Source organism: Heterocephalus glaber, unplaced genomic scaffold (assembly GCF_053883595.1).
Source record: "Heterocephalus glaber isolate CG9 unplaced genomic scaffold, H.glaber_assembly_v1.0 deba00000738, whole genome shotgun sequence".
NCBI lineage: Eukaryota > Metazoa > Chordata > Mammalia > Rodentia > Bathyergidae > Heterocephalus > Heterocephalus glaber.
The window spans coordinates 15409116-15435341 of record NW_028258161.1 but is presented as its reverse complement, the minus strand read 5'-3'; the positions used below and the strand labels follow the sequence as shown (position 1 = coordinate 15435341).

Here is a 26226-nt window from a genome sequence, read left to right as displayed (position 1 = left end):
GGCAGGATGAAATATTTTAAATGCTAATGCATGTGAATGAAGCATAAAGCATGACACGAAAATTAACATTTGGCACTTGGAACTAAAATACAAACAAGATAATTCATGAATACGGTAATGACTGTTCTCTGGCATAAAATTTGAAAGCACTTTATGCATTTTAAGCAAACTTTAAATTTGAAGTAAACTTCCAGAGTATCATCTTCAAATTTTAGAATTACCATCCAACAAAAGTCATTATGCAGAAACAATTTGGGATTTATGACAATTTTGCAAAGTTAGATTATAGTTGGTTTTTTTTTTCCTTCACATTTTCAGAAAAGTTTTGCCCAACAGCAGTGCTAACAAGCTTGTATGAGATATGTACAATTTTAAGAAAATAACTGCAAACATTTTAGACCTAGCCATGCAATTACAAGAGTTTTGTTACTGCTCCTCGAAGTGGTTATTTGCACTGAAGCCCTGTCTTTGCTCCCCATACCTTCTAGCCTAGTAGGTACTGGATCCCCACTGAAAGTAAAGTGGGACTTAGGAAATCCTCTCAACTTGTTGCTCTTCACTGAACTCCCAAATTGTGTGTTTTTTTCAAAGCAAACTGCAATAATTTTATTTCTGGGCTAGGACAATCAAAGTGTAACACCTGACCCTGTCTTCCACCACACAGAAAAGCCAAAGGACTTCTAGTGAATGTGTTTACCAAAAGTGCACTTTCACCCTGCTGTGCTGTGTCCTACTCACTACACAGGAGTCCTCCTCTATCTGCAGGTTTAATTTCTTTCAGGCATCCGCCGGGCGTCTTGAGATTGACCTCCACAGAGGAGAGGAGCGACTGCGATTCTGTTGCTGCTCTTAAGACTTTTAAGTTTGGGAATTAGGAACATTTATGGCAAATCTCGTCCCCCCAGACTACTTACTTGAATATATTTCCGCTGAGTTTCATCATTTAATACATGTGCAACGTGCTTGGAAAAAATCTTTTCCCTGCCAGTTCTGGCATGGATGCCAACCATGGTGACTCCGATAGGCCAGGGAGCATTTCCAATGGCCATCTGAAGGTAAGCGTCATTCGCCTGAAGGAAAGTTTAACAGATCAGAAAAGCAAACAAATATTGTGTTAGTCTAAAGTTTTATGACAGTTTTCGTTCCCCTCTTGGGCATTTTGAAAATACTATGTTCCTGTCATTCAAATAAAAGACATTAAAATATGAAGTGACTGCCCTGCTTGGGACCCACAAATGCCCATGGGGAAACAGAAACCAAAGCTAAAGTTGTGAGTAAAAAGGACAAGTATTCCTTCAAAGCCTTGTGCAGTGGAAACAAATACATTTCCGATCTGGAACTGGCAGGTAGCTGACCTGATACACTAACAGAAACTCCGTGGGGGCCCTGACGCCCCTTTGGCTGTTAGTCTCATTGGCCTAATGCTCTAATCAAAGAAGCTGTCCAGTCACCAGCAGTCCCTTCTTCCCCTCACCAGGACTGCTGTGCTGAATCCTCCAGCTGTTTGGAGGCATAGCCAGAAGCCCCTCCTCAACTCCGCGCCCCGGTACCAGCACACAGCTCTCCCTTCTACCACAGCAGCGGCCCCCACTACCTTCCAAACCCTCCCCGCAGGCCCTGTGTGCCCAGCTGCTCTCCCACTGCTGCCCGCGCTCCCAGCACCTTCCACAGCAGAGACACTGCAAGGCAGGAGAAGGGCACCCCGCAGAGGTCCGCTAGTGCTGCAGAGATGGAGAGGCGCCCTGGCCACTCTCCGATACGATGACAAGGAGCATCGGGCTCCACTCTATCGCCTGCACGTTCAGGTATATTACTATTAAAGGGGCTTTTAGAGCCGGTCTGGGAAATGAATCTATACAACAGTGTTTCTATGAGAGAGCTTGCTTTAAACCCTAACTAACCTTTATAAACCTCAAAATTCAACCCCATTCACAAGAACACTGCTTCACACTGCTTGTGCTCTGAAGGACCTTTCACCCTACTTCAAAATGACCAAGGAAATACAGCTGCAGACAGAAGTGCTGTCAGTCAATGCTTAACAGCAGCACTGAGAAAACAATGGAGAACAGCATTTTTTCTACTAGTTGACTTAGTACTTATTCTTTAATGTATTAAGGAACATTCTCCCATCCCAAATAGCACTGCATTACACAGTAACCTAGATATGCTCATAGCAATGCCAATGCACAGCATAATTAAAATGTACCTTCACATATTCTCTCTGCAACATGAACTTAATAATATCTGTTATTGATTCTTTAATATCAGCAGGAAGATTCTGGAAAAGAAAAAAAAAGCATAACTCATTTTAGTAGCTACTATGTGAGGTGAAAAATAAATGTCATTTATTCTCCATCTACATATTCTAATTTGCAAAACTAGTTAATAAAACCATGTTCTGGAAACCTCACCCTTTTGCGGAGCTTTCTGAAAAGTGGTCTGAGGTAGGACTCAGTCTGCTTCTGAGTAGCACTGTTCAGTTTACCCTGCACACTGCGCTTCACATAATCTTCCCTGGCATTCAATTCTTTAGCCCAAACACCAAGCAGAAACTGTTGAGAGAACGGGTACATTGAGACTACAACGCCACCCAGTGGCTCAGTAAGTTCAAAGTAAGTATTTTACCAAGTCACAAACTCCCCTGGTCTGTGTATCATGTTCCTGGCTCAAGTTAATCCACTTACTCAAAAAAATACTATCAAATAACTATCTGAAGTTTATTAAATAAAATGCAACCAATGTAGATCTATCATCCATAGTATATCATATTCACTTGTATAGTTCATCAGTCTTCCACATATATTATAGCATTTAGACTTTCTACTCATGTACTATAGACAATAATTCAATTAAAAATTTTCACTAAATCACCTAATGAAGAACAAAGGAAAAACAGGCACAAAAATAAAACAGACTGTGATCCATTCCCTTCCTCCTTAATCCCACCCCAGAAAACCATCCTAGAGCCCGTGGCATCCAAGTGTCTAAGCGACACCCATCTGAATTTCTGTGGAGGCTAAGGCGGACACACATCCCATCTCACCTACACAGGAGAGCTGTCACTCAGACGAAGACGACTGTCTGTGTCTCGGTCCGTGCTGTGTCCTCATTTATTTATTTATTTATTTTATTTATTTATTTATTTATTTTATCTTATTTTAAAATGGAAATGCAAGTAAAAGCATTCCCTGCACTGAAATCTTATTCTGAGCTCAGTTTGTGGGTAAACATTAAAGAGCACCTGGGAACTGCCCGCACTCTAGCCCACTAACGACAGAAATGCTGGTGCAGAACTGAACACAGGGACAGCCCCCCAAGGCGACAGATGCACCTCCCTGTGCACTGCCAATGCCCTTCCCTCTTTTCCCTGCCCTCTCATTCAGGCTTCTGGGACCCTGTGCTGCACACCTTCCTGGGGTGTTTCCCAAAGTGAGGAAATGCTTCCAAACTTGTATATTCTGCTGTGGGAATTCTTTCCTACATGTTCAATTAATCAGCTTTCAAGAAAAGAGCCATGAAAACATAAACATACATTTTCTTTCATTAACCACTACATAAAAATACACAGCAATATCACAAAGTATATATACACACAAATGTTTACTGAGAAGTCCCTCTCTGACCTTAAACATCTGACAGTACAAAAATACAAGACATGCTTTTAAGTATTCAAAATGCCTTCCTCTCCCCTCCCCTCGCGAAAGATACTGACCTTCAGGAATTTGGTAATGATGTCCATGTCCTTGTGATCATTGCCCTTCCCTAAAGACTCTCCCAGGGCCTGAAGAAGAGGAACATCACGTGCACTCATTACCCAGAGTACACTGAGCACGTGCAGACACTGAACACATGGACACGAGCAGCCCCAGACCAGACGGAGCTCCTTGTCACAGGCAGCATTCAACTCTGATATAAAAACCTGCGGCAACTTCTAGACATGCTAAAAACCAAACACTGATGTGCCACTTCTATTTAGAAAGCGTGTTGTCTTTTATGTGTCTAAAGGCATGGGAGGGTAAAGACAGTAACCACTAATGGATATGAAATTTCTTTTGGGAGAAACAAAAATGCTCTAAAATTAGACTAGAATGATTGTTGTGCCACCCTGTAAATGTATCAAAAACCCACTGAATTGTATACTTTAAATGGATAAATTGCATAGTATGCAAGTATCTCAATAAAGCTGTTTTTAAAAAAGTAAGAAAGAGAAGGAAGGGAGGGAGGGAGGACCGGTCTAATAACTGGTTGACCAAACCAGTTATTTCAGTGAAATGCAGGGACCACCTGAGACAGGTGATGGGGAAAGGAGAAGATTAAGATGACATCCTGCTCAACTATGATCTCACTCTTCAGACTGCCACATGCGCAAGAACCAGAAACTACAGGAAAGAGAAAAATAACAGCTTATGTTTTATTAAGCATTAAAAAACTTTAAACCAAATTTTTTTTAACGTGCTAGATAATTACATGATACAACACTGCTTTTTAAGTAAGATTATATATATCATTCCACATTCAACACAGTGGTAAAATTAAAGCAAGACACTGCCAGGTGCTGGCAGGGATGTAAGGATGTAAGTGCTCACAAGCTGTTGGCGGGGGTGTGGGTAGGAACATCCCTGCCGAGAGCAACGTGGCAGTACTCAACAAGTTAAATATACATGCATAAATCCCAAATCCTGCTGTTTCAGTCCACAACAGTTTTGCAAAAACTGTTCACCACAAAGCTGACTGTGGTCAATATTGAGCTGGGAACAATACAATTGTCCATCATTATGGAGGGACAAAAAGTAAAATGCAGTGAAAGTCATGATATTTAGCAACTGCAAGCAAAGGATTAAATGTACCTAAAGCATCAAGGATGGATCTCAAAAGCAGAATAAAGTGGAAAAAAACAAAACAGAAAGTAAAAAGTAAAAAAATAAAGAGTAGAGACCCAAAATACAAATAAAGAACAAAATAAAAGATAGATGATAGGAAGCAGGGACACAGATCTTTCTCAAAGGGGAAGGGGATCCAGAGAAGGAGGGAGGGGGTGGCGAGGGGATGAAAGCAGGAGTAACATGCTATGTACATGCACCAATTCCACACAAGGAATGGGAACATGAAGTGCCACATACATGTGCTAATAAAGAAAATGATCTGAAAAAGAAATAGAGTACCACAACACAATATTATTTACATAAATCAGAAATCTATGCACATGCTACACTGTAGTCTTTACAAGAATACCAGCAACAAAAGGACGCTCATCAAACACATTACAATGGCTACTTCTGAACGGAAGAGTAGGGGGCTATGAACAGAGTGAGAAGAAGGATAAATGAACGAAAGCACAGAACAAAGAAGAGCCATGGCGCTGGCCCAAGAGGGCAACATGCGCTGCAGTGAGCACTCTGGGGATGGGTGATGGGATGCAGGGCATGCACGCGTGCACACAGGGATTACCTCTAATTCTTCAATCGTGGTGTTCTCCTCATGGACTTTCAAGTCATTCTGTGTGTCCTCCTCTCCAGGTTCCTGACCACCCACAATTTCATTGAGGTACTGCTGATCGATCTTATCCAAAGCCGCTTTCAGATCATTCCTCAAGCCCTATGAAAGGTTGGAGAGAAAGAACACCTACTAGGACACTGTATTCCTTAATGACAATTGTATTGCATTTTTCTCTCCAAGAAGTTAAGAACATGGCAAAACTGTGGACTCAAGTAATGAGTCCATTTATTATACTGTCTATAGCACCGTCATCACTGCCAGTCCAAGTCAGTTCCTACAATATATCTAACCTAGGAGAATGTATGCACAACGCCAGCAGATGGACAGGAAATAAAACAGACCCGAGCAACAAATCAGGTATCTTCACCCAGTCGGAACTGTCCAATGAGGCTATGTGGGAATGAAAGCAGCCCCCATTGGACTCCCCTCACCATTTTCCCAGGTCACCTAAACATCCAGCCTCATTTCAACTACTCTGAGCCCCATAATCAGTCACAAGTATCTGTGGAATAAAGCTGGTGTCTCCTCTGTGTGCTCTCGACTTCATCTCTAACAACCTGGCAAATTCCACATTCCATGCATTTCCACGGTGTGATTATTTAATTTAAAAAAAAGAGGAAGCCTCAGTTTCCACAACATGAATGAAAATCAGCTGTGAGAGATGAAAGTCACGCATGGGCTGCGGAATGGCTTCAGCATTGTGGCCAGGAGTGAAGGTCACCGAGTTCAATTCCGTGGGACTCCAGCACTCAGACAACACCCCTTCCCTCTGCATGCCTCACATGAATAATACCACCTATGATGTACAGCTGTTAGGACCATTCTGTATGTTTAAAATTTCTTTCAACATTTACTATATAATAGGACTGTTTCAAAAGGCTTGCAAATATCAAGTCATTTAAATGTGTTAATAAGTGTACAGTGAACATTCAAGTCACCGAGGCAGTCAGCATCCAACAAACGTTAACTCTTCACATTATTATATTAAAGGCACCAGGTCAATTTGGGCTGTCCTTCCGTAAACATTCAACTCAAAACACTTTCAACTGACCAAACACTGACTGGGGTACTTGTTAGGTATAATGTGTAAGGCTAGGGGTTCCCCAAGATTATTCCATTTAATCCTCTCAACATCACAGTGAGAAAAATGCCACTGCCTCTCCCCTACAAACGAGGTCTCTCAGAGCAGATCAAAACTTGTCAGTGGTCACACAATTAATAATTATGCTCCTGGAACGGAACCCAGACCTTTCAGTCCTGCACTCTTATGCAAAGCCCTAGACCTGACACACAAAAGCTGAACAGCCCCAGCCCAACAGGATGAGAGAAATGTGCACAGACAAAACTTTATTAAAGGAGTACAGAAAAGGAAGCAAGTAATTCTGACTGGGACCATGGCTAGATGCAGAGGTGTGTGAAAGGATAAGAACAGACTGAACCAGGCACAGGGGAGGGAATCATGAGCACGGGAAGTGATCACTGTACACTCAGAGGACTGAAAGCGCTCAGGCAACTGACAGTGCCATGGGACTGGAACAGCAATGCCGAGAAGTGAAGCAGGAAAGCAGTTTGCCCGAGAATAAGGCAAGCAGTCAGGAAAGCAAGCCAGCAAACAAAACGCATGGAGAGGAGATGCCTGACCAGCCCCTCAGCTATTCCTGCTGTTCCAGCCGAGCAGTGAGGCACCATCCGAGCAGTGAGGCACCATCTGAGAGGATCCGTAGGGAGTTTTCAGGTGACGTCAGCTACACCCTCATTAACTGCAATCACAGGGCAGAGCCCACGCAGAAGACTGCCCAGCTTAGCCAATCAAACCACACAGCTGTGAGAATGACACACTACCTCCAACTGCCACATTTCAGGGACTGAGATTCGGGGTGGACTGTTACACAGCCACAAATAACCATACCTGTCCCTCACAGTAACTGACAGAGCAAGTTAGAGGCCACAGAAGACTTGAAAAAACTATCGTAACTGACATTTCTAGAACTGCATAAACAAGGCAAAAACATACCGAACCATAAAACAAGGTCAAAGCCTCCAATGTAAAAGCTAAAACTATGAAGCTCCTGAAAAAATAAAAGAGTATTTTTTAGAGGCCTTGGGATAGGCAAAAAACAAAAAAAAATTACCATAAGAGGAAAAGCTAGTAAACTGAATTTTATCAAAATTTAAAACTGCTCAGCAAAAGATTCCATTAAGAGAATAAGCCACACACCAAGAGAAAACACTCACAAAATAGACCTGTATACCTGACAAACGGCGTAATCTAGAATAAAGAACTTCTTAATCCATTAACAAAACGGTAACAGTCCAATTAATAAATAAAACAATCTGTGGTACATTCATGTAACTGACTATCAGGGGGCAATGAAAAGGAAACTAGTGACGTCTGCAATAGCATGGATGAAACTAAAAAACGTTATGTTGAGCAAAAGACACCACATACACTGAGCGCATCGTTTGAAATACCAGGACCAGCCAAGTTAATCAATGGTGACAGAGGAGGAATATGAGAACTGGCTCAGAAGGACCACTAGGGGGCTTTCTGAGGTAATGAGAGCCTTCTGTATCCTGGTAAAGGTAGTGGTTCTATGAATACTTGTATCTGTCAAAATGTACTGAATTGTATGATTAAGATATATATTTTTTTCTTAAAGAAATCTTACCTTCAGCAGCAGTAACTATTTTTCCACTTTTGCCTGTAATAATGCCATCCATCAAACTCCAAGCTATCCTAGTTTATGTGATACCATGTATTTTTCCAGTTCTGGTTTGACTCTTTACCTTGTTAACTTCTGGTGTGAGGATTTCTATTTTTCTTAATCGTTGAAAAGCATCATAATCAGTTTCTCCAAACAGTCTAATTGGCTCTCCTCTTTCTCTCAATCTTCTGATTACCTATAAAGAGAAACAAATGCCCAATACATTATTTAACTTTTGAAGAGGAAAAAAACTGAACATCTTAAAACAGTTTGCATATTTTACCTTAAACTGAAACATGGATTTTAAAAAGCTGATTATTCAAATCCATGCTTCTAAGAGAAATCTAAAATCCTTCAAATATTTCAATCACTTCAATTAGACTACACAAAGATGTCTATTAATGAAAGAAAATACTTTAGTTAAAAGTCTGACTCAGATGTCACTGTTAAAATTTTGATTGAATGGCTGTTATTACTGAAAGTGGCACAAATCTACAATTCAAAGCTAAAGCGAGCCCCTAATACAAAGCATCTATGTTTTTGTAAGACACATACACGAGCACATAAAACCTCCTAAAGACACAATAGGGCCCTCATTTTACATAATTATAACTGCTCGGTCTCATTTAAAAAAGCAGAGAAAGACAACTGCTATCCCTCATGGTAACACATCATTTTAGGTGACCAAATACTTGTCTTGAAATGTTGATGCTAAAATAAGTTCTGCTTGGTTTTCCTTAATTTCCCATAAATAGATAACGCTGTATTATGACCACATCTAATTCAGGTCCTTCAGCTGCCTGTTTCAGGTAGGTCAATCCATGCAGCAGGATACACACTAGGCAGAATGACAACACTAAGTGGAGCCAAGGATAGTATGTATTTAAAGAAGGAAGATAAACTTTGGAGTCAGCTGATGACTCCGTGACCACAATGAGGAGCAGGCACTGCAAGAGCGCAGTGAAACCCAAACCTCATTCCCTGGAAGGGAAAGGGAGTTAGATGAAGTGGGCATCTGCAAGGCTCTGGAGGTGCGGACTGGATTTCATGACCTGGGTGGTGGTTATATGGGTGTCTGTTTTGTTAATTATCCACTATGTTGCAATATTTTATACGTTTTTTTATGTACATGGTATAGTCATTTTATATTCTCTTTGAAACAAAAAACATAATTATGAAAATTAAGGTTGGACCAAATTTTTTAAAAATAAGAACTATCTGGAAGGTCCATCCCCCTTGGATTAATAGTGGCTTGGGATTAAGAAGGAAATGCAAAAGGTCCTCTAGTACTACCTCCAATCCATGTAGAAATGACCTGAAAATGTCCCTGACAGGCTCCTGTCTGCTAAGCTGTTGTTCTGGTACCAGGAGTCAAACTCAGGACCTTGAGCTTGCCAGGCAGGCGCAGGGCCACTGAGCTACGTCCCTGTCTGGTAAGTAACAGGCACCACATCTCTTTATGAAACACCTATCCCACTTTTGCACAGGTACGTCTTGCTTCTCAGTGCTGAAATCCACCTCCCTGGGATTTCTGCTCTTTTCTCCTTTCACTCTGTGTCACCACAGAGAACATTCAATGCTTTCCCCCAATTAGGACTGTCTTCAATGGGCTTTTTAAAAAGCATCTCTATAATTCTTCTCAGGCTAAGTTTCCAAATGCCTTCACCTAATTTTCATGTGGAAGCTTCTAGAGTCATCATTCCTCTGAGAGGTTTCTTGTGCAACATCCAACCTAAAAATGTGGAACATAGAGCCAAAGAGTAATACCGCAAGTGTGTTCATCTGTGAGAAGTACAAACGGCCCAGTCTTCTGGTCTACATGCTGTACTTCTAGTGCCAACATTCATCCCTACCCACAACCAGGCATGTACACAACACGCACAGATCACGCTCAGGACTGACTCACAGACTGAGGATGATTAAATGACTGAGAGCCAATCAAAAATTGAAAGAACAGGGAGGGAAGGAGAGAGGGAGAATTTGTGCAGTTAGTACGTCAAAATACTGCTCAAAATTCAAGGCTTGGCATTTAGCCCAGTGACACTGTGCCTGCCTCACAAGCACAAGATCCTAAGTTTGATCCCCAGGACCAAAAAAAAAAAAAAAAATCGAGGCTATTAATACAGTACCTTAAACTGAGTTACAAGAATGATGTAATGCTTTCCCATGTATCAGTTTAATGGCTAGCTCTCATCTATGTGGGATTATATGACAATGGTTCAGCTTTAAGGCAAGATAATAACAATCTGAACTCAAAATAATATGAGAATTCTATTATTCTAATTTTTAAATACAGAAACAGATACCAAAGAAGGTGACAAAGAAAGCAAAAGGGTCATGAGTGAAAACTTACGCCTCCGAGTCCTCTCTTACTGTCAACACACCTTCCGTAAGTGAGGGGAGAAACTACCCCCTACCAACGTTACAGGATATTCAACTGTTACCAGTAACAACGATTCACAATATTGAACTCATAAGATCAACTTCTTAAACGTATTTTGCCTTTTAATCCAAACTTTACAATGTTTAAAGGCAGGTATATAAAGCAAATTCTAATAGATGAACTTTTTTTCTAATACAAATATTTTAGTAAAATTTTAAAATATGTGACACAAGATTTTAAATTTCTCTAATTTTGCAATTAATACATGTTCATTTTAGATATGAAATTAATCAAAACATAAAGAAAAACCATATAAAGAAAGAGTTCATAAAGGCAGGGGAAAATACTAACATATTTTTAACTCCTTGGGTTTGGTAAAATGTTTAAAGCATAGCATCCAAGATCAAACACACGATGTTCAATACGATCATGGAAAAATGTAAAACATGCATGTCAGAAACAAAGGGCACACTGGTAAAAATATGCACATCTGAAGTACTGGTTGGCATCTTTAACACACAGACATGCGAATGACAAATCAATAAAAGGGTCGGGCCAGGGATTTAGCTCAGTGGTGCCATTGCCTGCCTCACAGGTGAAAGGTCCTGAGTTCGATCCCTGGTAACCCCCCAAAAAATTATTAAGGTGCAAGTACACAACAGGAAGTTACACTGCCACTAAACAGTGTGCAGCTCTCTGTTTTACTCTGGAAAGACATGTAAGTAAATAAGGAAGAGAAAGGTAAGTAGCAAAATATTATTTAAAATAATCTAGATATAATAATTTATATTTAGGATACATGAATTTAATTATATTTAGAACTTATATGCATATCAAGGTTTATGATATATTGTTTTTAAAAAGTAAAATGATACTATCAAGAAAAGATGCGGAAGGGCCGGGGATGTAGCTCAGTGGTTTCGCTGTCTGCTGCGCAAGCGCAAGGACCCGAGTTCAATCCCCAGTACCAAAAAAAAACCCCAACCCCACCCCCCAAAAAAAGGAAAGAAAAGAAGCAGAGATTAATTTAGAATCTCATGAAGAAAACTGTCTTAGGTGCACAGGCCATCTTATACAGGAAATAATGACACAAAAATTATACACTGGGGACATTTTTCTTTCCTCCCACAAAACACTCATATATGAACTCACCTCTTGCCTAGAAAGAGTCATGGGTAATTTTTCCTCTGCCAGTTCAAGTTCTAATACTGGATTTGATGAAGTTAGTGGTTTCTGGTCCTCCTCTTTTGGCTGTATCTATATTAATAGCCAAAATAAATAATATTCAGCTTATAAAATGTAGTTAATATTTGTCCTATCACCTTAGTTATTCGTGGAAATTAAACATGTTTAAACACAGAAGGTTTTCTAAACATTCCTCTGAGGGAAAAGCTCCTAATAAATGTGCATGCTCTTAGGAGTGTCTCAAACATCACTTCAGGAGCATCGCAAGTAGAAAGCATGCACACAGGAGACAGAGTTCTTGCTGCAAAGAGTGACATAACTGACTGTATGGTTTCCAAAATCCAAACTCAAAAGCACCAAAATCTCACTCCCTTTCTCCCAGATTCTGAAGGTGTTTGGTCTTTTCTTCAAAACTGCTTGCTTCTCCTCTGGAAATTATTTGACTGGACTGACTGCTGCTCAGCTTTAAAATGAAAACTAGAGAAAAGAACTGCTTTCCCACAAAAATCTGTGAAGCTTTAAGCTCTAGTTGTTTCCTTTTTCTTACTGAAAGGTACTGCAATGTTGGAGAAGTCACTACCGTGCCAGCAGAAAAACTCCCAATGCTGTGCAGCCCACAAACTGAACTACAAATCTTGCAGAAAAATCATGAAAAATTCCCCCTCTTTGCACCCAAGGAAAGAGCAGGCATTCCTGCCCACGTGAACCTGTGGGGGAGAAACTGCTTCTCTAGTTTCTCAAATCTTCTGACAAAGTTGCAATTTATAAACTCGCGTGGTCTGTGAAAAGACGCTGCTTTCTCATCTGCCCAAGGCACACCTGAAATGCTGCAAGTGGCTAACAGTCAAAGGAACATTAAAAGAAGGTCGACATCAAGAAAAAGCTCACATTCAGTTAAAGAAACTACGGGATAAAAATTATGTAACTCATGATTCTGTACTTTATGTTTAAAGGCTATATTTACCATATCCAACTGACACTGAGGTAAAATTAAGGGAAAATTTTCATATTTCCGCAAGTCAAATCAGCACTGAGCCTTAAAAATAGTAACTAGTGGGCTGGGGATTTAGCTCAGTGGTTTCGCCGCCTGCTGCGCAAGCGCAAGGACCCGAGTTCGATCTCCGGTACCAAACAAACAAACCAACAAAAAATAGTAACTAGTACCCAGGAAGGAACAAAAGCAATGCACAGGACATCGTCACTGCCACCAAGAAGGAAGTATTAAAAACAGTTTTAGAAAGAAACACCTGTGCTTTGTGTAAGCACACACACACACACACACACACACACACACAGGTTATTTCCCCAGAACGTCAAGAGAAGCGTTTTTAATTTTATAAAGGTAGTTAACAGCTCTGGGAAAAGATCTAAGAGACTGTCAGCTGGACACAAAGTTCCAAGCAGTATTATCACAGTCCTTAATCTGTGCCAATGCTTTCCTTCATAAAGCAACAAGGGCCCCACATCACCAGACAGTGGACACACAGCAAAACTGCTCCCATGTTGCACTTTCCTACCTTATTAAAAAGTTGAAAAGGTTCAAATCTAGAGAACTGAGAATACAAGTCAAGAGATTCATTTATGGTACTGATTCTTACTCTAGGTCAAACTTGAGCAAGGCAATGTTGGGGAGCAAAAAACAACAATTCTAGTGGGGAGCAGTGGCACACACTTATAAACTCAGCTACTCAGGAGGCTGAGGCAGAAGGGTTGTTAAGTTCAAGGCCTGCTAGGCAACTTAGGAAGATTATGTCTCAAGATGAAATAAAAAGGACAGGATGTAGCTCAGCACTCCCTGGGTTCAATTCTCAGTGTCACTGTCTGTCACACACACACATGCACCCAGAATTACTCCTGCCACTAGACAAACTAAGAAAAACACTATGAAGAGCTAAACTGGGGAATAAAACAGAGAAGAAAGGGAACTGGGAAAAAAATAAGAAGTCTTCTAAGTATCTACACAATGGTTATTTACATAAACTTATTTTAATTTCCTGAACTAGAAGCCAATAAAATCAATATCTTTATGGAAAAAATATCAAAGTACAAATATAAACTTTCGTATTTAAAAAGCCTACCAGAAATATAACGACATTTTTCTTTAATTCTTGCCTTCCCCAATGCTACAAAGTAAAGCCAAATGCATGTACGGACCATTTGCATTCCTCATGCTTCCTCAGAAACACTGTCACAGATTAATTTCTGCAATTTTCCCTAGTACATGCACAAGAGTATTACTTAATATTGACCTTTCACAAGCAAAACGTTGATTTCAAATTCGAGTTAGCAAAAGTATTTCAAAAGAACCTCTTAACTGTGAGTTAAAATGATTCATCTTCTTTTAACTTAAACATAACTTCTCCACCTCGTAACCTTTAACCCCTCCCAATAAAAACCCAGGACATCATCAACTAGGTAATCTCAAAGATAATTTCAGTTATCCTTCTAAAATAGACAAGCAGAGCTTTTAGATGTGTCATCTGTTTCTAATGTGTTTGTTTTTCTGTCCAGTAGACTAGGCAGTATCTGGAAAGCCGCACCTTATTATGACAAAAGCAGACGAGCATAGGTGGGGGTATGTGTAGGAGAATTGCTCTAATAGGGCCCAGAAGGAATTACTAACAATGCAAACGTAAAATTCTGGCTTTAAATATGCGGGAGAAAGCAGGGGACGAGTGACCACTGCTGGATGTTTGTACTCTTTGAAGACAGAATGTTTTATTGGGAGAGGTGGAGGAGAGGAAAGAAGACAGCATCAGATCCAGGACTTGCATAAAAAAATTCAAGCTTTCATCTCAAGCCACTTCATGCTGTCCACAAAAGCCAAACCATTCCAAGCCAAAAGTCATGCATGTATTTTCCTGAATTCAAAAATTATTTTTTAAAAAAGCAAAAACAAAAACTCATACCTCTCCAGGTGGCTTCTCACTTACAGGCTAATACATAACATTGATAAATTGAACAGAGATCAATAGTTTTGTCATTTACAACAACTGTATAAATTTAAACTCAGAAATGAACAAATCCACGTAAAAGCTGTAACATTCATACCTTATAGCCACATCTTTCAAAATATGCTTCCTCTTCTTTTTTTGCAAGTTCACTACGTTTGAAATATTTTTTATTTTCCTATTAAAGAAAAAATAAGTTAATAACATATCCTTGAGAAAATTTTCATGTTCCATTGTAATCAAGTGCTTTTAGAAACACTTCAGTTTTTCAAGAACTCATGTTTCTCTGTAGGAGCCACCCCTCCTCCAGAGAGGGTTGAGCTGGGACTGAGAGAGCTGAGGGGTGACACGCAGGTCTCTCTGCCTGTCACAGACCTGCCCCACTGCAGGGCCGCCCAGGCCGCAGACCCCCACCACTTGGGTACAGATGGCCCCATGCCCCACATCTGGCCCCTTCTCTTCTCTGCCCCCAGTGCTGGGCAAAGACAGGTAGCGGCCCCAGCCTCCCATTGTGCTTTCCCTTCCAGGGCAGTGGGGGGGGGGGGGGGGGGAACGACACAGCAGCTGCTTCCCACCATGAGTGAGAACCAGAGTGAGCAGAGCGGAGCACCAGACCACAGCCGGACTCCAGGCTGCCTGGGGCTCGCACCTGCCACAGGCAGAGATGTGAGGTACTTTTCTTTTCTTTTTTTTTTTTTGGTACCAGGGATCGAACTCAGGACCTTGTACTTGCGAGGCAGGTGGCAGAACCACTGAGCTAAATCCCTGGCCCATGAGGTACTTTTCTTAAACCACGACTCGAGTAGTTGTGTCCAACAGCAATGAGAAGAAACCAACACAGTATTTTTCAAATGCTCATTTTTAAATGTTCAAGCTTAACAATAATTTCTACAAATGGATTCATCATGAACCACATAAACTGTGATGCTTTAATTATTCTCTCTTAATGTAAAACAAACACAAATTATAGTATATGTAGCCAACCTCTGATATCTCATTAACTAGAGTCCAAGAGTATGTCTAAATTCTTTATCACTTGGAATCTTAGTATATCAATCAATTCTTAAATAATAATTTAGACGTGAAATGGCCTTGAAGGATCAAAGGCATGTGATTTGATGCTAAGAGCTCTAAATCTACCGCAGTAAAAAGCTGCTGGTCGCGCACAGACCCTTACTGTGAAGTGAGGCCTTCAGTTCTGCCCCTGCCACACTACTCCACTGAGAACTCTACCCCACTGTGTGTAACCACGGCAGAGCCCCAGTAACACCTGAACATGTGTACAGTATGTAAAAGCACCTCCCAGTCCACGGCTCATTTACCCCGGCAATGACCAGCAATGGATGCTGGCACGATGAGAAGGTCTGATGGTGACAGTGGGAAGCTCAGGCTGCCAACACTACACCCGCTGATCAAGGCTAGCATTAGTGAAAGGTAAAACAGCTCCTATGCGATGCCGCAGGAAGTACTCTTCTGACCAACCTTCTAGGGCTCTCAGTGACACAGACAGCTGCTGCGGCACACAGGCCCTGAGTTCGACACCACTGGACCAGGAGAACAAGCTAAATGGCAACAACAGGAAGCAACCAAACCAAAACAGGACTTTGTACAAAACTGGTTCCCACTTTCTCCAGCAAGGAAATGCATGGAGAAAGAGGAGAAGATGGAGGATGAAAATGTTCTCCATTAAAAAGAAATCATTAGGCCGGAGATTTAGCTCAGTAGTTCTGATGCCTGCCTCACAAGTGCAAGGTCCCCAGTACCAAAAAAAAAAAAAGAAGAAAGAAAGAAACCAATAGTCATAACAAGCAAATGAAATCAGTCAATTCTGTTTGGATTTCATCTGAACAAAACAAGTGTAAAAACACATAACACATATATGCACATACTTTAATTCAAGGATATAGGAATGGTAACTTGATGAAATTACCAAAGTAATTTTAGCTTTGTTGGGTGTGAGCATGTTTTAGTAATATAATAACGTCTTTATTTTACCATTACATATGTTAGGGGAAGGGTACACAGGGGTTTATTACACATTTCTATCTCTGTGTATGTTCAAGACTTTCAGAAAAAGATAGTAAGAGAGGGAGAGGGAAAAAAGAAAAATAAAAAGTAGTAGTGGTGGCGGTATTGTTTTATCTGACTTTATAACCCACACCCCATATCACAAAAAAACTGACCCCAAATTTTTTTAAACTCCCAATTTTTTATAAAAAAATAAATTTTCTGAAGATAATATAAGAGAGTATCTTTGTAATTTACTCAAGTAAGTATTTAGAAGCCTAAAGGCCGATCATATGGGAGGTGTTAGCTTACGTTTTAAGCATCCACCAAACTGTTTTCAACTGATTATACTCTGTATTTGATATTCCCAGACAGGACACAGAAAATGATAACCATAAAAAACTGACAGAGAGCTTGGTCAAAATTAAATGCTTCTGCTCCTCAAAAGACACTATCAAGAAAGAGAATGAATAGGGGCCGGGGATTTAGCTCAGTGGTTTCGCCGCCTGCTACGCAAGCACAAGGACCCAAGTTCGATCCCCGGTACCAAAAAAAGAACGAATAGATAACCCATCATCTGGAAGATCACAGTCACAAAACACGCATCTGACAAAAGGACTGGTACACAGGATATACAAAGATTTCCTTCAACTTAATAAGCAAGAAACAACCAATGTTAATGGTTCACAAAGATGTACAAATAGCCACGAAGCACAAGAAATGGCTTAACCTCACTAATTATCAGCAAGGTGCAAATTCCACCCCCAATGAGATGCCTGCACACTACAGAGGAGGCCACAGTCCCTGGCAAGGATGCAGAGCAAGGGACTCTCACGTTGCTGACAGGTGTAAGACAGGGTACAGCTGCTTTAGAAAACGGGGAGGGCACTTTAGGACACTCCACACAGGTACACCAGGACCCAGAAACCCCAGAGGAAAATGAAAGCGGAAGACTATCCCCAAAGGTTCCCAGAATCTTTGCTCATCATAACAGCCAAATCCTAGAAAAAGCCCAGGTGCTCATCACAAGAGCAAACTGGCTCTGTTCAGGTAACAAAGGACAAACAACAATAAAAGGACACACACCTGCTACACACAGCAAAATGGGTAAAACTCAAAATATTCTTCTGATCAAACAAAGCTCCAATGAGACTACATGGTATAATCCTATTTATGTGAAGTTCTGGAGCAGGTAAAATTGAGACTGAAAAAAGTAAAAAAAAAATAGTGGCTGCTTCTGGGGGTGACAGAACAGGAAATGACTGGAAAGTAGAGCAAGGATACTGTACTATGATCACTTATATTTTGGTGGTGGTACTGCAGATTATACCCAAGGCGTCACGCTGAACTACATCCCCAAGCTTTCTTGTGTGTTTGTTTGAGAGAGGGTCTCACTCTATAGCTGAGGCTAGCCTTGAACACTTTGGTATATAGCCCGGGCCGGCCTTGAACTTGCAATCCTCCTGCCTCAGCCTCTTGAGTAGCTGGGGTTACAAGTGTGTATGATCACCCAGCATACTACCATACAACTTGATGTAGACAGAGTTACACAGTTGTATACATTTGTCAAAACTCACTCAACAGTAAACACAAGGTACGTGTCATATGCAAACCTTTGCATACACACAAGAGATACAAACCAACACTGATTCTAGAGAAGGATGCGCATGCCAGCTGTTAGGGGTAAAGCACACTGATGCTGGCAACCTGATCTGAGACGCAAAACAGTCAGGGAATAGTTCTCATTACCCTACCTGCAAACAAAACCCTTGTTTATGTGGTCTGCTGTTTCAGACAAGCAGCTTCATCTTCAGTCACTTCAAATGCTGCTCCAGCTTTTAATGTTCTTCTGTGGCAGCTAAAGCAGTCCATATTCACCTTGTGCTCACCTCTCCAGCAAAACGGTATGAAAGCTAGAAATGCACTGTCACCCGTCCTGGTGTCCTGCCTGGTGTGACCATCCTGCAGTAAACGCAGCTTCTGCATTGCCGGACAGACTGGCGACTGGCCAGGAGAAGGGACAGGTGGAGAGTTAGGTGATAAATACAGTAAAACGTCAATTACATGTGAATGTTCACTGTGTAATTCTTTTAAGCACTCTGTATGTTTGAAAATTTTCATAGAAAAATATTAAGGAAAAAAATCTATTTCGCAGAAGATGTCAAAATATGGTATCAACACAGCAAAAATCTCCCTACAACTGTTTATTTTCCCCATTACAGTAAAAAACTTTTGACTACTAAAAAACTCATTGAGGGCCGGGGATTTAGCTTAGTGGTTTCGCCGCTTGCTGTGCAAGCGCAAGGACCCGAGTTCAATCCCCAGTACCAAAAAACCCCAAAAAACAACTCATTGACTACTATTGAGAAACAGGAAATGGAGAGGATTACATATAGCACACTGTGCCAAGGGATGAACAGATGTGAAGAAAGGCAAGTTCAAAGAACCAGAAAGATGAAAAAGGTTCTCTAGGGCTGGAACACTGAGAGAAAAATGGTACAGAGACTTGGCAATCCCCAGAACACACATGATCACTCCTGGGCCTCTGAGTCTAAAGACCCTTCAATAACATCACGAACAGGGAAGGGGCCATAAACAGACATGCTAAACTTCATATTAAAACTTCAAGGCACCAATAGATACTCTGACATCTACCCAAAGGCTCTATTTAAGCTCCCAACCAAAATGGTAACTGATTATCATAAAAATATACAACTTTCAGACAGAGAAAAGAGGAAGCATGAACCGAAGAGGACAGGTCAACAGCGTCAAACATCTTCAGATGAGTGTGACGTGCGGGTCACTGGTGTCCCCGATTACAGCAGAATCAGTGGAATAATGTAGCCAGGAGCCAGACTGCAGCAGGCTAAGGAACCAGACAGTGGATACTAGAACTCACTCTAGAAGCTGGCTACAAATAAAAGGGACAGGATACATGCACACATGCACACACGCATGCATGCACACAGACACACACACCTTTTTAAAGGTGGGAGAGGAGGGCCAGGGATTTAGCTCAGTGGTTTCACTGTCTGCTGTGCAAGTGCAAGGACCCGAGTTCGATCCCCAGTACCAAAAAAAATAATAATAATTAAAAAATAAAGGTGGGAGAGGCACCCGTATGCTTCCTTGGTGATGGGGCTAAGCCAGTAGACTAAAGAAACAAGGGGAAAAGGGATAACTGATACTCAGGTTCCTGATGATGCTAAAAAGGATGAATTACAATCCAAATTGTAGATGAAAGGTTTCACCCAAGATATAATTATTATCTCATCCATTTTAACAGGGAAAGAGTTAAGGAATTCCATGCCTGTTGGAGTCTATTTTCTCTGTAAAACTAAAGGCTTGTTCCTTAAGAAAAGGATCAAACATTTTTTTCTTTCTTTTTTTTTTGGGTACTGGGGATCAAACTCAGGACCTTGCACTTGCAAGGCAGGCAGTGGCACCACTGAGCTAAATCCCCAGCTCCGAACGTTTCTTTGTAATGTTCTGGGCATAGTGTATTATCTTGCACAGAAAAAAACACTCAATAAACTGGATGGGGGAGTCAAAATTCTCCACAGAACTGATCCTTGTACCTACAACTAGTAAAACTGAGTACTTGCTCCCCACTGGGTTCCTAGAACAGCCAGGGTTTCCACCTAAGGGAGGGTTGGCTTTAAACAAAGATTCACCAACAAGGGGCTACAAAGCACTGGCATTCTAGCAATGCAGACACGACATCTTATTTCAGAGCAGTCCTACCAGGCAGGAAGGGTATTTGGGGACAGGTGATAGGAAGATATTTTGAAAGTCCCTCCACAGTTTGACAGAGAGGTATTCACAAGCTAAATATTATTTCAATTATCATAGATTAGCAACAAAAAGCTGGGACACCACTTGAAATGACCAAAGGTGGTTCTTCCAAGAGAGCAATTAATATATAGACAACTCTTTTCGAGCTACAAGATGGGATAATGAAAATTTATTGATTCCTAACCAGCATTTTTAAAAAAATAAAAGATGGACTCAAGCAAAAAAAAAAAAAAATCATGATAGAATCATTCACAGTATGGAAAGAATTATTTCATGAAAATATTTTTTACATCTCAGATCAAGATGTAAAAAATATATTTCTTACTATGGATGGGGCAGTGAAAAAAGTTTGAAAGTTACTGATGGACACTATGATGTAGAAAGATAAAAACTAGAAGGTAACTGATCCTGTATAAAATTATACAGCTGCAGGGTGCCCCACGGCACGACACCAGGCGCCGGACCTATTACTCAGCCAGGGCTGGACGACCTGAAAAAAATGTCTGGATTTCTAGCAGGTATGAGATGCTCAGAATGCAATGATTTGGGGGGAAAGTGCAATACCACTGCTTCCATGGCAATGGTGTTGTTTTTCACAGGCTGGTGGGTTATCATGAATGCAGCTGTTATTTATCCCAGTATGGAAGAGTTCAACCACTCATACCACGCCTGTGGTGTTAGGCCAACCACAGCCTTCCTAATGATTAATGCAGCAGTGAATGGAAAAGTCCAGGATGATAGGTACAGTGAAGGTTGTCTGGGTCAAACAGGTGCTCATATTTGGCTGTTCCTTGGTTTCCTGCTGGCCTTTGGATCTCTGATCGCATCCATGTGGACTCTGTTTGGGGATATGTTGCTAAGGAAAAACCCATAGTATATCCTGGAATTGCTGGATTTTTCCAGAATGCCTTCATATTTTTTGGAGGACTGGCCACTCCGAAGTTTGGCCACTCCAAAGACTTGTGGCAGTGAAAATAGCAAATTTCCTACAGCCTGGCAGCCCTGTGTGGGGGTTTTTACCACGAATTCCCAGTCTTTTGTAATGCCATTTTCTAAACTTATTTCTGAATGTAGTCTCAGCTTCAAGTTGTATAAAGCTAAAATCATGAGAATTCCCTGTGTAATAAGCAACAGCAACAAAATCTCTTGTGGTATGCACCTAGTTAACTTATACAGTGTTAAAGGAAACTGTTTCACATGAGTAACTTCTGTCAAGTGTTATTATGGTACAATCTGTAAAAGTAAAAGTAAATTATGGAAGAAATTATGGATTCATCAGTGTATTTGGTCTAAGGTCCAAAACTGCAAAGAAAGTGCTCTGAAGATTTAATGTGTTTATTTAAATGTGGCCTCTTCTTTATCAAATGTTACATGAAATATAAATATTTTCTTGTCTTTATAAAAAACAAAAACCCTATACAGCTGCAAATCAAAAGATTCCCTTTCCATGCATACAATATGAAATGATATCTAGTTATAAATGTGTTCTTCTATTCCGCAAGAGCACTCACCCACAAGATGGACCTGAGAGAAGATCTATTCAGGACTGGGAAAAGAAACCTACTCATGAAAATAGGAGAATAACACTTGTCTTATCCACTAGAGTTGTAAAATTCAGATGAGACAGCACTTTGGAAAATACAAATCATATACATCCTTCCATGAGTCCTATAAAACTAATTCTATGCTCATCCGTGAATACAAACATCTTATCAGTAGTAGTTCTCCTAGCCGGCTTTGAAGTGAGGCAGGCCAGGGTAAAAATCCAGGCTCCATAGTTTTGTAAGCTATAAAGCATGTAACTTCTCTTAGCTTCAGTTTCCTCACTGCAGAGCAGTAATAATACCTTTATTGAGGTGCCTTAGGAGTTAAATTAGCATGTATCAAGGGCATTGCATAACATCTGGAGGACTACTTTGAACAGAAACTATGGATTTCAGCACTTTAATTCCCATTTCATGTATGTCCTTTGTTGGTCTAAACTGCCCTATAATTGAGGAAATTAATCTTATCTTCTGGCTGAATTATCTGAGTAAACCAACTAGCAAATTAAAAAATGAAAGACATTTCAGGAAGTCTATATATGATGGTAAGTCATTAAGAAGCAAAATTTTGAAAAACTTGATCACTTTTACAGATTGGCCTACTTCAATAACAAAGAACCTGATTATGCAAATGTGCACTTTGTACAACCTGAGAGTGAGCTCAGTATTTTGTGAGGCAATTTTCCCTTTAAAGCACTTAAGACTTCAGCACTCTGGCCCTTTCTAACATCAGTTACGCATTTCAACACATATATTAGTTTCTAAACACATTACCAAACCATTCATCCAAAGAAAAAGTTCCTGAGGTAGAAATAAAAACATCAAGGTAAAAATATGGACAAACCCCCGCCCTCCACCTTGCCAACTAAATAACATTCTATTAGCTCTACTTTTGTAATTGTTTTTCAGGTCTCAACAACTATGAAATATTCCAACTACCAACATAACCACCCTAACTTACAAAATATACATCAATCATACACTACATGCAAAGATCTAAGTCAGATATTATCAAAGTGTGGTCCCCAGATACTTTTTTTTTCTGGTACCTGGAATTCAACTCAGGACCTTGTGCTTGCCAGGCAGGCAAGGCCCCACTGAACTAAACCCGGCCTGGTCCAGACTTCTATGGGTCCTTTAAGACCTTTTCTGAGGACTCATGAAGTCACAACTATTTTTAATACTAAAGTACTGCATTATTTGCCTATTCATTTTGTCGACATTTGCAAAAAGGGACGGGTTCGATATGCCAAAGCCTTAGTAAGAATCAAAGCAGTGGCACTACACTGTCACTGTACGTCACTCAGTAATTTCCTTGATGAAGTACAGGTTGAGCATCCCTTACTCAAAATGCTTGGGACCAGATGTGTTTTGGATTTCAATTTTTTTTTTATTCTGGAATATTTGTCTATACAAAAGGTTATCTAGGGGCTGCTCCTCAGATTTAAACACAAAATTCATATATATCTCATACACACTTTACACAGAGCTTGAAGAGAACTTCATCCAAAATTTTTAGTGTTCTTACGTTTTGAAAAATCCACTGAGATCAGGTGTGAGATTTTTCCACTCGTGGCATCATGCTGGCACTCAGAAAGTTTGGGAGTTTGGAGCATTTCAGATTTTAGAGTTTCGGACCAGGGATCCTCCACCCATAGTGAAATGACTAATTTTACTAAGTCCCGATCCTTGACCAAATCCAGCATCCCGTGTGACCGGACATCAGTGTATGTATATAAAGCCTTTTCCCGAAAGCAAGCAAGTGCGCAGCTCAGCCGACGCTGCTTTTAAGCGGAGTGTGGTCTTGTCACAGACGATTCTGACAAACTAGTTCCTCAGACCTGAACACCTGTCGGACGAATCCTCCAACCCTGCGCAAACACAGCGAGCCTACTATCACCGCGTCAGGACAGCAACCGCCAGGGCCCGATGCCCATGAAAGAGGTCCTGGCCCGAGGAACTCGGCCCCCGGAAGTTTCGAGGATGTTCACAGAGCCGCACGAAGTCAGCGGGCGTCAAACACTGTGACTTTAAGAGTAAAGCGTGTGACGAGAGCTTTAAAACGTCTGCGAGAGCTCTTCACGACTCAGAGAAGAAACTACTCCGCATCGGCGAGCACAGACGCATTTCCAGGCTCTCGGCTTAACCTCTGCCCGGTAAAGGCCGACAGACAGAACACGAAGATCCCCGTGGGATCACCAGGAACGTCTACGAACACTCAGGGGTCCGGGGCCCGCGGCGGCGGCGGTGCGGAAGGAGCGGCCCTGCCCGCCCGCCCGCCCGCCCGCTCGCTCGCTCGCTCGCTCGCTGCTCACCACCAGCAGGTTCCTGTCCTCCACCAGCTGCCGCTTCCGGAGAATCTCCGACTTCAGCACGTCCATCTCGCTGTCCGGGACCGGCGGCGCCGCAGCCCCGTACAAACCCCACAAGCCCCACAGCGGCAGCCAGCAACCAACAGGGCGCCGCTTCCGGTGGAAGCCGGGGGCAGCGAGAGGAGGAGAGAGAGCGCCCGGAACGCTCCGTGGGCGGTGCGGCTGCCGATGTGGCCCCCTGGCGGCGCCTTCCGGAAGCGCAGCTGTGGCATCCCCCGTGGAGGGGCCACGGGGACCAGACCCAGGTCTCCCGAGCCGCGGCGAAGCCGTGTGCTGCCTCTTCCATCGCTGTTGCACGATTTTGTATCTGCTTGGCGGATCCGAAAGCCTCCCGGTAGAACGCTCTAGTTATGTGAATTAAGACAACATCTTTACTGCACTAGAAGTTCGCATCAGAGTTTCTGGTTACTTGCTTGTCAAGATTAACGCACCAGACTGAAAAAGACTTGAGTAATAATACGAGCTTGTGGGTACAGCGTAAAAGGCAGTATCCACTGCCAGCCTGTCAAGTGTCCTGCAAACGCCAGCAACTGCATCCGCTTAAGGCATTTCTAAGCAACGGCGCCTCTCTCTCAGTTCTGGATTGTGTACATATCAAGTTACTTCAAACTGATTGAGATTATTTTTCTGGTCCTGCATTTAGCAATCAAGATATTCGATGACATGATTGGAAATGTAATCAGAATTTTTTTTTTTAAAAAAAAAGAAACCCAACCCAAGAATAAAAATCAAGTTGAGAGGAAAAACATGCTAGAGATTTGGTTTGGTTTTGAGATGGAGTCGCCTTATTTTTCTCAAGCTGATCTCAAACACATGGTCTCAAGTAATCCTCCTGCCTCAGCCTCCTGTGTGCTAGTACTAGAGGTGTGTGCCACCATGCTTAGCAGAGATATTTTCAAACCCTAAAAACCATTTATAATGCATTTATTCTTGCTTCTATGCCATGGAGTCATTTCTTTAAAATTTTAGTTGTCGTAACTGAGAGTCTGTCATGTTACTCTTTCCCATTGAGAAGGGAGAGAAATAGCATTTGCTTCAGCCAACTGATACCAGGTAAGATGATTATTAAAATAAAAATGGTTGTTCATTTCAACTTAGAAAGTTTTGCTATGTGTGTTATATTTCATCTAAAAGATATCTACTATAAACAATTATTTTTTTATTGAAATAAACAATAGAGGAAGTTAATTCACTCTCTGACCTATTATACTTTGGTGATCTTTAGAGCTTCCGAAAGCTTCACATATTTTACAAGGAAAAGGTCCTTGAATTTACATGGTAACATTCTTGCATTGATCTCTTGTTCCCTGGATCACTTATAATTCAATAAGGAAGTAGTCATTTATTATCATTCCCCTGATTTAGGAATTAGAGATCATAGAAAAAAATCCTGAAGTGTTGGCACAGATGAAAGACAGTAATAAAGTTTAGAGAGAGGATAAAGGGTTACCTGGCCAGATGGGAAACTGTCAGTACTAGCTCCTTTTAAATTTCAGTTTCATTGATTTTGGTGTTTATGCAAACATGTGCATTAAACCCTGATTAAGACCTGAGGTCAGGGAGTGACAGAGATGAATACTTGAAGGCGCAAACTGGTGAGCTAGCTGACAACACAGAAGGGAGAAGAAAGAGGACCAGGAGAATTTAGAAACCCTAAAGAACTGATCATCCTACCTGCAAAAGAATATATTTATTTCGGGCTGGGGATTTAGCTCAGTGGTTCTGCAGCCTGCCTCAGAAGTGCAAGGACCAGAGTTCAATCCCCAGTACCAAAAAGAATATATTTAT

General features: G+C 41.3%; 1 protein-coding gene and 1 pseudogene across 9 annotated transcripts in view; one reads left to right on the top strand and one right to left on the bottom strand.

Annotated features, from left to right (window-relative positions):
• Positions 1–24567, bottom strand: part of Prpf18 (pre-mRNA processing factor 18) — a 47785-nt gene extending 23218 nt beyond the window's left edge. For 4 of the 9 annotated variants that reach the window (XM_021242059.2, XM_021242057.2, XM_004861773.3 and 1 more), the window contains exons 1-10: positions 24382–24567; positions 14821–14898; positions 14679–14705; positions 11737–11841; positions 8284–8397; positions 5449–5595; positions 3713–3781; positions 2412–2552; positions 2207–2278; positions 915–1070 (exon numbers count right to left, since the gene is read on the bottom strand). In XM_021242059.2, the coding sequence (XP_021097718.1) occupies positions 915–1070; positions 2207–2278; positions 2412–2552; positions 3713–3781; positions 5449–5595; positions 8284–8397; positions 11737–11841; positions 14679–14705; positions 14821–14898; positions 24382–24447 (975 nt within the window). In that variant the 5' untranslated portion in view covers positions 24448–24567. Of the gene's footprint in view, positions 1–914; positions 1071–2206; positions 2279–2411; positions 2553–3712; positions 3782–5448; positions 5596–8283; positions 8398–11736; positions 11842–14678; positions 14706–14820; positions 14899–23594; positions 24294–24381 lie in introns of those variants that run through there. The other 5 variants (XM_087206811.1, XM_021242058.2, XM_087206812.1 and 2 more) reach the window with 4 other exon arrangements.
• Positions 21022–21494, top strand: LOC147829160 (transmembrane protein 50A pseudogene; annotated as a pseudogene).
• Positions 24568–26226: the final 1659 nt, after the last annotated feature.